We start from the raw sequence: 11,487 nt of genomic DNA, 5'->3' as shown, positions 1-11,487 counted from the left end.
AGAAATGCTACTAAGGTAAACAAACGTTTCTGTTTGGAAGAGTATTAATAAGGTTGATATTCACACAAAAAAATAATCCGTAATAATATAGAGGGGTAATTAAAAGAAAACCTGCATTTATTTCCGGACAACCCAATAGAAAAGGACTGAAGACTAATTAAACTGATGTTTATAGCTTTAATAACACTAGTTTCTTTTTTTTATAATTACGGAAACCAGGGAATTCATTAATTGGATGTTTAGTCGTAGATATTTTAGTAAATGTACAATAATATTATGACATGCAAGGTTTGTAATAAAAAAATGTTGTAAATATTTATCACAGTTTTATTTAACCCGATACACCTAATGCATATCATGGGAAATATGTTTTTTTACTGTAAAATTTAAACAAAATATCAATTTATACAACTCTTTATGAAAATTTATCACAAAAATTTATTAATATGCAAGCATTATCTAAGGTAATTCAATCTACCATTTTTCTTTACATTTATTATTAAACTTTTATTAAATGCAGTCTGATTGACTATCATCAGCCTACCTATTGTCCGCAAAGCATGGTAAAATTTATAAACTAAGACAGTAACTCATAAATATCAAGATATAATTAATTCAAAGATTTTTACTGGATTAAACAATAATATTTTATTTATTGAAAGTTAATTTCAACAGTCCAAAATCATACTAGGAAAAGTTTTTAATATCCACATTTTTGTTTTTCCTAAAGGTGTTAAGTATAGTTTAATATTCATGTGATACAAATAAAATATTAGGTAAGTAATTTCTCTTAGGAAATAGTCAATTGCCACTTATAAATTTAAAAAACATGGTTATTACATCTAACATTAAAGTACTTTGTTTAAAATAATGGACAAATTAAAAACTTGCTTCTTTTTATAACACAAATTGCACAGCATTTGAAATTTAAGTGTATAAAATTACAAACAAATCATTTATTTACTTAAGTATAATAATTTATTTTAAGTTTTTTTATCATCATAAAGACAAATATTTCATGCACTAATAAACTTACAGAAAATTTATTTTTTACTACCTAGTTTTCCTGTATTCCTGTACAATATAAAATCAATTAGTAATACTATATTTTTTTTTAAATATATAAGGAACAAGACTGGTTCGCTTTTGTTCGTAAATCAAAAGATCTAATATTATATAGCGCATGAGCAATTGATTTCTTATTCTAAAAATACAATTAAAAAAAAGTTTTTAACTAATATTTTCAGTTGAATCAGAATTGCAGAGTAACGATGTTGATGGGCTGGGCTCTTGGATATAGACCCTTCGACCCCAAAGGAATATACCTAAGAGTGTCAGGATAAGCCCAAATAGGGCAAGCCCGATAAAGATGTATTCAAGGTTATCGTCAAAAAAGGAGATGCTTTTAATTTGGCTCGAAAGCGTTGGCGTGATCACCGCCTTTTGGTTGAACCAGATCATCGGCATGTAAGCTGTCGGCAAATCTTCAAAAAATCTTAACACAAGAAAAAATACAATTAAAAAAAAATTATAAATGAAAAAATAAAAATAAAACTTACTTTAACCCAAATGAATTTTCCGTCAAAATATTTATCTGAAGCCTCGCATGAACTTCAAGAGGGATGCTCATAGTCTGAAAAGTATATTTTTACTATAATAAAACCAACGTTTTAGTAACGGTCAAATACCTTGTCGAGCACAATGTAAAATTTATGCTTTTGTGGATCTGGTTTCATTCCTGATACGGCCTTGTGGTAGTACTTATCGCCGAGGTAGAAATGTGGGTATGAAATGAATGCAGGAGCTCCGTAACGACATGTGGAGATATCCCTCGTCCCGGGAGGTGGACAAGCAAAATTGCTGTTCGAACAGTAGCAGGCGTTTTCCCTAACTATCTGCCCGTTGTCGAACACAGTTTCATCTCCCTCAAAAAGTATACCTTCAACTCCTTGGATTGTTTGGGTAGAGTTTCTTTTTAATTTTATCGAACTAAAAATTAAAAAAAAAATGATTACACTGATGATTACACATATCCAACTTCTTTCTGACAGTTGTTAAGAACGACTATTGACATATACAAATGTTTTTTAATAAAGTAAGCTTTGACTTATTTTGTCAAAATGATTTTTGTTGCTTTTGGGTCTTCTTTTTTTGCAATCACTACGACTTTAGTCTCAATTTCTTTCTCTGTAACCTAAAAGATATAATGTAGAAAAAACCCCTGGAAAGTGCACTACTTTAAGGTTGTTGAGAACTTTCCCAAGTTCTTCTTTGGTATTGTACCACCTTTCTGAAGAGGTGGTATCATTTCTGGTCTAAAATTTTGAAGTTACATTGAATTTGTTCTGATGTTTCTACCTATTCAAGACACAGTTGATAGATATCTCAGTTTTTCCCATTGTTTGAGTATTTGAATGGGCATTGACCAGTATTAAGTTGCTATTAAGTATTATTTTGCTTAATGCTTGCCTACTGAGAGAAATATGGATTTTTGTTTTCTGGTTGAGATGTCAAAGAACTGAGTATTTCGCACCTGGTGAATAAATCTGGTGTGTGGTCATTTCTTCCTTGACATTTGTTCAGGTTCACTTTTTATCTTTGGCTACCACCATTAGGGGTGTCAATTTGTGGTTCAGGTCCAAAGGGTGTGAGGGCTTCTACAATTTTTTCTAGTTTGCCAGCCTGTTTATCCCCTCATGTCCTGGTATCCACACATCAGAGTTGCCTGATTACTTTCCCAGGAAGTGGGCATATTCGGTAGTCTGCGAATTGATGAACTTGAGTACTGGGTTGTAGATACTCACTGAAGATGGCGCAATGCCAAAATGTGTTTGAGTAATTCAATAAACCCATGAGTTGTTTGAGAATAAGAGAATCTGTGTACATTCTAATCCCTTTTTAAAGTGTGTTGTACATTGAGTTCAATTGGATTTTAATATCATTTTGTCTAACTTTTTTTTAGCCAACTCATGTATTTTTATCTTTTTTAGTATTTTATTTTGGCTTACTCTTACTCTTGGGCCGGCTTTATTTTATTTTGCCCTAAGAGTTTTCACTTTGAGAATTTTCATATGCCATGCAACCAGGCCACTCCCATTGCTAAAATTGGGCAAGTTTGCATTGCCCCTGTAACGTCAACATGACAAATTTTTTTAAATAAAACAATTTATTTTGTGTCTTCTTTTCCTAAGTTTTTGGCATGTTAAGACTATTCGGGCCTTTTTGTCATCTTAAAAAATTCGTAAATCCTTGGATTACATAATCATTAATGAAAAGGGTTAAAGTATTTCCATGACAGATATTGATAAAGCCTAAAATAACTGATTAATTAGCATTATCATTTATCATTCAAAACTGCCAGACCTGCAGATATCATTTGCAAATATTTCTATTTCTTCCTTCTTTGATGCGTCATAAGGCCAGAGTTCGCCCAACGTCCCGCTAACCTGACCACATATTCCACTGTAAATGTCTGTATGCGTGTTGTAGTTCCAATCCTCCAGGAGGCCAAGTCGATACAAACAATCCATTCCCGTGTTTATGCTGAACACTCCATCGTAATCAGCTGAATTATTTCTCTAATAAAAAATTACATGCATGAAAAAGAATGTTAAAAAAAAAAAAATCAAGCAACTCATACTTACAGAATAGAACCATCCGAATTTATCAAAAGGAATTTTCACTTTAATTATATGTTTCAGCTTTTCTGCAATATTGAGGAGTTCATCACTGTAACCGTCAAACAACAGCTTCCTCACAGGTTTTTTTATGTAAACTTTTTTTTCATAGAATGAAAACAATTTATCTACAGGTATTTCTATAGTCTTGCTATCAATGTATTTTTTGACCATGTTAGCTATTGTCTAAGAAAAGAACTTTTATTATATGCAAATACTTAGTATTAAAGTCCAAGTGTTACTTACAAGGGCTACAACATTGACATTTGTGACTTCATCATCAAGCTTTCCGTTGGACAAGCCAGGAATAAATTTCCACTGTCTAATTTGTTTAAAAGTAACCGTTTCATTGTCATCGTTCCAATTGACATCCACTTTTTTGTGCGTCTCACTAAATGTGCAAAAAAATTATAAGAAAATTTCTAGTGTGTATTAAGTAGTCTCAGCATACCTAAACACGTACGGTCCCATCTCGACAAAATGCGGGGTTTTGCCCTTTTTCAAAGTCTCTTCCGGATTAGTCCAGTTGAACATGTATATCTCTAAGTACATAGGGATTGGTGTGTCTTTCCAGAGAGTATAGCTCTTTGACTGATTGGTAAGAACTAATTGCTGAAAATTTGTGCGTTTATGAATTCTTTAAATAAATTTAATCATTTATAAGTCCAAATTAAATCAGAATTTTTCCTGTTATTTCTGCACCCTTGAGGCAAAACTGGATAAGTAAGAAAACAGCAACAAAAAAATGTTCAGGATTGCGATTTTAAAGTTAAGACCTTTGGTTCAAATTCAATTTTTGTAACAACTTTTAGTTGTCCAAGTTTTTTTGTTGATTTTTGATTGATATTTTGATTTTTAATTATCATGCTACATGTTTAACCATTTATGCAGTTATCTAGTTTTAACACACATTTAGGGCACACCATTTATTGTAACACCTCTTATTACAGATATTTGATACCTTTGATTTGTGAGGCCAGTAAAACAGAATAAGTGAAGTATTATTGTATTGTGTATTATTGTATTGTTATATTATTGTATAAAAAACTGTTACTGAGACAAGTGCACTAATTTGCTTGTTATGAACAAAACAAATGTTAAAACAAGTAAAAAACATATATTTGTTGCACCTAGACAAATATTCGTAAAAGTATAAGTAAACCCACTTATTCTATTTCAATATATCAGCTGGGTTTACAAAGACAAGTATAATTATCAAAATGCTGATGTAACTTTTCAAGGTGTCTAAAAAAAACCACATTTTATTTAAAAGAAAGTGCTTTTCTTCTGACTTTAAATATTTTATACAGAATGTCAGGCCGAAAGACTTGCAGGAATGTGCACTTATCTCATTTTGCCAAAATATGACATCCAGATTTGCATGAAGGGTTTAGATTTGACATATTGGATAATGACAAATGCTTTTTTTAATGAAATAAGTAGCTTTGAATATTAACAAAATTCTTTTAAAATCAAAAACATTTATAGAATTGTGGCTATATTATCAATAATAAAGTGCTTGCTAAAGACAAAGAGTGCCCTCTTGCTCTCCGCAAAGGATGAGTCATTATGATGTTTTGGGTTCGAATCAATCTTGACATTTTATATGAAAATGATTGGAAAGAGCTGAAGTTTTTTCTCAATAATTTTCATATAAAACTAAAACCAAAAATATAATGAAAACACCATAATGACTCATCCTCTGTGATTTCCTCTTTGTCTCTAACAAAAATTTTCTTATTGTAGGCATCCAAAACAGGTAGTTGGATGTCAAGCCTACCTGTATGTCAGGAATTACTTTCCTTTTAAAGGCAACACTTAAAAACTATCATTGATGATTGTATATATGAGAATATTGCTGAATAAAAATATTTTTATATAATACTAGGATGAGTCGAAAACGTTTTTTGTTAATTGATGAATAAATAAGTTAGTCCGATCAGGAACTAAAACTTCCTCCTGAGTTATTACTCAATAGGCCAGAAATGCCTGCTTCTGTGTAAAACATATGTTTATAGAAATGAATATGAAAACCTTAAAGGGAGGTCTTGCAAGATTTAAGGACTGGGCAATGAGAAATAACTTAACGACCTCTGCAGCCAAATTGCAGTTATGCCCTTTCTCAAGGAAAAAGTTCCTCCCTTTTGGGGCAATTGAAATAAAGGGACTTTCAGGAAATTCAAGGAAGAAGATTTTACCCTGGAGAACACACATCGGTGTGGACACTGTAACGAGTGACAACCTTAAGAGCACAAGGACAGCAATTCTTCAGAAATTGGAGAATGACAAAGTAAAGTTTTCCTGCACTTGCATAACATTTAATTAATATGAAGAAGAGTACCACATAATTAGACGTTAACTAGCAGAACAAAGGGCAGAAATGTGTGGTGATTAATGACTGTTAATCGATATTTATTTAGAAATCGTGAGATGCAGTCTGGTGTGATGTAGGTTTCAGAAAAAATTTTCTTTATCGTGCCAACGTTTCGATCTTTATTGAGATCATCTTCAGGGCCTGGGATTTACAAACATTGTTTACATGTTACAAAAAAAAAAAAAAAAAAAAAAAGGTAGAAAATTGCAAAAAAACCCTAACAATCAAAATGAACAGCTTAAGCCAGGACAGTCAGCTCTACTTACTAAAACAGAACAATTTGGGAAACAAAAGATCTTAGTATTATGTTGGTCAGTCTCTGAAAAGCGAGCATTTTCCTCAAAAGTTCGTTCAGCACAAGTTGAGAGAGTACACAGCTTAAGCCCTGGGGAATAGAATACAAGTCCTATTCCAACAAGATAACGCTAGACTACACACCTCCAAGACTATGAAACCAAAAATCAAGGAGTTGGAATTGTCTTTCTCACCCAGCATTACAGCCCAGATCTTCCACCTTCTGGTTACCACTTTTTCCATGGCACACTTCCTCCAATGAGTACAAGTATTTCTTCAAAAGTTCAAGTTGTCACAATGGCATCAAATATCGGGCACAAAGGTGCCAAATACATAAAATGATTATTTATATTTCGACCAAAACTATGTTTAAAAATAAAATTATGAAAAAAATGAAAACATTTGAATAATTGTAATAAAAGTAATGTAATCCCTTACTTATGGAGAGCTTAACTTTCATCTATCAAAGAGAAGAGGTCAAACCACTTCACAATACATTTTTTATATTGTAATCAATTAGAAAACCATCGTAATGGATAAATCTCTGCCACAAAGAACTTGTATGACATTTGTGAACTATGATCATTTGGAGACCGTGAGATGCAGTTTAGTGTTGAGGCTGCCCTCGGGGCAAGTGGGCACACTCAACACAGTACACAGTAATAACACATCTACACAGAAAACAAACACTTTGAGCACTGAAGATGATCTTAATAAAGATTGAAACGTCGGCACTGCAAAGAAAATGTTTTTCTAAGCCTACATCACATCAGACCGCATCTCACAATCTCCAAATGATCAGTAATTAACGTCACTAAACAACACACACTTTATTAACTATAATCAAAATGATGAATCACCCAAGTATAAATAAGACGTAAGTAAGTTTTAAAAAAAGCCATCTTTTAACAAAATGGTGGATTAATGGATTAATGATTTATGTAAGCTTAATTCTGAGCTTGATTTACATATATAAACATGTGTACAGAACTGGGAACTGAGCCTATCATTTCTTAGTCACTTTCAATTAGGCAATTCCATTTTTTCCCAGCACTTTCAATAGAATCATCCACCCCAGGTATTAGCAGACTGGGGTCAGACCTCCAGTCACTTAAGTTGGGCATGTTCGGCTCCAACACAATCAGTTTCTAGATTCAAACCCATGCTCTCACCCAAATGCATTCTTTTTTATCGACATTCCATTTACTCAATTGGGGTAGTGGAGTACTTGAGTAATTCATCACTTTCCACCCACATTGTATCTAATGGGATTAACATTTAAAAAAATCCATTTATGTTTAGTGGTCTAATTGACCAACCTACTTATTTCAATTAATTAATCTTTTTATGCTTTTTATGTAAGGTCTTGAAGGTTGTGGGCTCAAATCCCGCTCGTGACACTAAAATTTTCATCCCAACCAAGACCTTACATAAAAAGAATAATTTTTTTTAATCGTACATTTATATCTTTCTTGAACCATTTATTTATTTATTTATTTGAACCAAAAAAATTAGTTATGTGGATAGAAAAGATTTACTTTTGTTTTAGATTGTACTATCAAGCGGTCTGTTTCGTGATAAGATAATTTTTTTGACCTTTGTAATATAAGACCGCAAAATGCCCCCCCCCCAAAAAAAAAAAAAAAAAACAACTTCATTGTGACTATATGAAGAACATATTCCATGAAATAAAATGAGAACATGAGATATTAAATGTTATGTCATAAATAGGACCCGGATTTGTATGCTATTGCATATTATTTGTATTACACTTTCAGCCATGTTGACCAGACATTTATCCGAATCATACCTCTACGGTACAATGATTCAAATCTTATTCTGCACTTTTGAAGAATATTGCAATAATTTTGCTTATTTGAACGATAATACAAATTTGAAACATTTTGATTACTTAAAAAAATAAAAATAAATGAGGCAACTAATGGCATGAGGAAAAACAAAACAAGGGGCTAAAATTTGAATCAGATGTTAGTTAACTTTCTAGGAACAAACATAAACAATGTGTTAAAATAGAATAATATTAAAACCTTACAAATATTCATAAAATTTATAAGGTTTTTTAAACAATAGTTTAGACATCTGCTGAGTTTGTTGTAACTTAAACAAAAAGTAACAACAATATATAGTGGCAAAACGAAAAAGTAAAGGTGCTCCTAATTAGAGAATTTTCTCAGATTGATTGATATATTTTTTAAAAAAAGTAAAGGTGCTCCTAATTAGAGAATTTTCTCAAATTGATTGATATATTTTTAAATTTAGTACATAATCAGCAAAGCGGGATTATTTAAAACAAAGATGATGCAGGGACGCTTAATTTCTTCACTCAGCACGTTTTTCTTGCCAAAATAAAAGGTTCTTACTTCCCTCCTGAGTTGTGGACTTACACCCTCACTGACAATCGTACATAATGTGATTTCAGATTATGAAAAAGGAGCAAAACACTTTGAAATGTGTACTAAGAATAAAAAAGTGACAAAATATTTGGTTCTTTTTAGCTGAACAATCCCACTTTAAACCTAAAAGATTACTTATTTCAATTATTTTTTCATTTCAACCAAGACTATACATAAAAAGAATAATTAATTGAAATAAGTAATTTGGTCAAAGAGACCACTAAACATAATGGATTTATTAAGAGATTATATTTGATTAAGCTTAATTATTTATTTTCAATATTTCAAATTATATGATTTTTGTGAGACTGAGATTTTTTGTCCTATTTCCTTTAAAAAAAAACCTAGGTAGGCAGCAGTCCGATATCAGACCTTGATCTTATCCATCTAGCCACTGAGGTTGCTACTATAGTCAATAGATAGTTTATTTCATAATTAATCTAATTGAGGGCTGATGTGGTACTAAGTATTCTGCTATCGGCCCTCTCACACTTCATATTCACACCAATAAATACATTTACTCTCAACACATATAAAAAACCAATACATACAATAAAAAAATCCTGTTTTCTCTAAGAATTGTAACAAGGGAAATACAAATTCTCATATCGGGTGTTGTTCCTATGCGCTGTCTATATGGAGACAATGAGTTCCAACCTTCAAGTTCAATCTAGCAAACTTTCTCTGTATGACACATGCGTGGGGGGGCTTTGGTCCAAAAGTAAGTGTCCGTTCAACCTCGCATGTCTTTTTCTAAATTGAAATTTTCTTTTTCTAAATTGGGTGACTGCTCTTCTAGGAGTCAGATCCTCCTTGGGCCACGTATTGATGGTACTCTTGATACGTGAGAACTTCTCTGCCAACCCTGCCCACTGATGCTACCACTTTATTTTCATTTGCATAATTTTTTAATGTATTTTTAGCATCAGAGGGCTAGATTGCGGTGATCTTATCCAAGAGGCTGGGACGTACCGGCCTTACCCTGCGGACTTAAATGTTCTGGTAGTTAGTCAACAACCACCGTTATGCCAAGATTTAGTTCATCGTATCTAGTGTACATTGTATAGCATATTTGAGGATTGTTATTGTATATAAATCTGGGCTCTAGTTATAAAGTCATAAGCTTAAATTGAACACCAAATCCATGTTAACATTGTAAGTTTTTATCAGTTTACACATAACAAGCTTTTTATTTGTTGTTGTAAAGCAGAAATCTGCGTGTTAATGAGCTTGTTTGTCACTAATCATCTCGGCCTGTCTTTTCTCCCTGGCTTGTCTATCAGATGCGGTTCGGCATTTTGCTATCTTCAATGGGTGTTGAGTTGTGTTTGTATATACTCTTCAGTGAGTACAGCTAATGGATTGTCAACAAACACTCAATGCAACACACAAACTACTAAAGATGGCAAAATGTCGAAATACTTCTGATAAAGCCAAGAATTGGTAGACCAAGATAAATAATTGGCGACAACCAGGCTACAAAATAATAATAAAACTTACAGTAGAACTTGCTGCAACCGGCTTACTGGGTCCTTACTTCCGGGTTTGTTGAACTAGTCAAATGCATTTCGGCATTGCACATCTTCAGTGATGAACTGAAGAGCGAAGAGTTCATCACTGAAGATGGTATAATTTTGAAACACGTTTGAGTATTTCTATAAACCCGCGAGTGAAGTCGGAATCCAATAAGTGGCCAGTGCCGGTTGGAGCATGAGTCCACCGGCTTGCATACCAACACCCAGCATAAATTACAGTAGATGCTAAAATTCCAGAGTTGTTCGAATATTAATATTACAAATTCATAAAATCTTGGATATATACGTGCACATTTATTCAATGTAAGTAGATAAGTGTGAGGTTTATAATTGTAACTACTTACTTCCTTGAGCTGCGAGAAGAAGAACAAAGGCCATGCAATTGATACGGTGCAGAACAGTACAAACAGGACCCCTCCGAACCCGAGCAGTATGACTTTTTCCAAGAATATATTCTTCCTCATGTTTGAAGCTCTTGTTAAGAAATTAAATCAAATTCCACCAGAATGTTTTTTTAAATATTAATCCAGCTAATTTTATTTATGAATAAAATGAAAACACAGCTGTACAATGAAGTTTACAAAGTGAAACTGTTCAAAGACTATTCTATATCAAAACATGATTGAATAATGATAAATGTTAATATTTATTTCTAAATGCTAAGAGTCAAATAAAAGGTGGATAATTAAAACAATGGGATTGTGTTGAATGGAATCGTCGACGTGATTTGAAAGAGAAGTCATGCTATTCGAGATTAATAAATAGCAAACAGACAACAGATATGCAATCACCAAACTTGCCAAAGTGGGTGTGATAACTAGTGTTACCAAATCGAGTGGGGAAAGCGAAGCCAATCGATTTATTTCTGAAAAATGCTGACATCTCGACTTCATTTAAAAAAAAACAACTTTTAATTATTTAAAATTAAATCTAGCTTATTTCGATTGATTTTGGACGATTATGACAGATTAGCTGATATTGCATTTTGGACTGTGAAGGTCCTTGATTTCCGAGAAAACCTTGGCCAGGAATTCAAGGCCCCTTTACCCAACATCACTTGTTTTTTTAAAGCTGCTCAATAAAACATAAACCTTGGAAACCATTGTAATTTCTAACTAATTTAAATAAAATAATAATAAATAATGAAAAAATTGTAAATATGGAAACCAATTGGTGCCCAATGATGGCACGGT

The 11,487-nt window shown here is 32.5% G+C and overlaps 1 protein-coding gene across 1 annotated transcript; it reads right to left on the bottom strand.

Annotated features, from left to right (window-relative positions):
* Positions 1-309: 309 nt before the first annotated feature.
* Positions 310-11,126, bottom strand: LOC106668616 (protein croquemort-like). The gene is made up of 8 exons (XM_014397529.1): positions 10,639-11,126; positions 4,129-4,289; positions 3,924-4,068; positions 3,645-3,863; positions 3,364-3,578; positions 1,689-1,989; positions 1,560-1,633; positions 310-1,495 (listed from the first exon to the last, which is right to left on the bottom strand). The coding sequence occupies exons 1-8, from the start codon at positions 10,756-10,758 to the stop codon at positions 1,231-1,233; spliced, it is 1,500 nt and encodes a 499-aa protein (XP_014253015.1). The 5' UTR covers positions 10,759-11,126; the 3' UTR covers positions 310-1,230.
* Positions 11,127-11,487: the final 361 nt, after the last annotated feature.

The sequence above is a fragment of the Cimex lectularius genome, unplaced genomic scaffold, assembly GCF_000648675.2.
Source record: "Cimex lectularius strain Harlan isolate CLEC.00 unplaced genomic scaffold, Clec_2.1 scaffold7, whole genome shotgun sequence".
In the NCBI taxonomy this organism is placed as follows: Eukaryota; Metazoa; Arthropoda; class Insecta; order Hemiptera; family Cimicidae; genus Cimex; species Cimex lectularius.
The sequence above is the reverse complement of the archived record's forward strand: the minus strand, read 5'-3'. Positions and strand labels throughout refer to the sequence as shown.

Bases quoted from the DNA above. Each gene is read 5' to 3' on its own strand.
- LOC106668616 (XM_014397529.1), bottom strand. From the start codon at position 10,758: ATGAGGAAGAATATATTCTTGGAAAAAGTCATACTGCTCGGGTTCGGA. The intron at 1,634-1,688 runs GTATTTGACCGT...TATACTTTTCAG, and splicing joins TTTACATTGTGCTCGACAAG to ACTATGAGCATCCCTCTTGA. The intron at 1,496-1,559 runs GTAAGTTTTATT...TCTTGTGTTAAG, and splicing joins GAAAATTCATTTGGGTTAAA to ATTTTTTGAAGATTTGCCGA.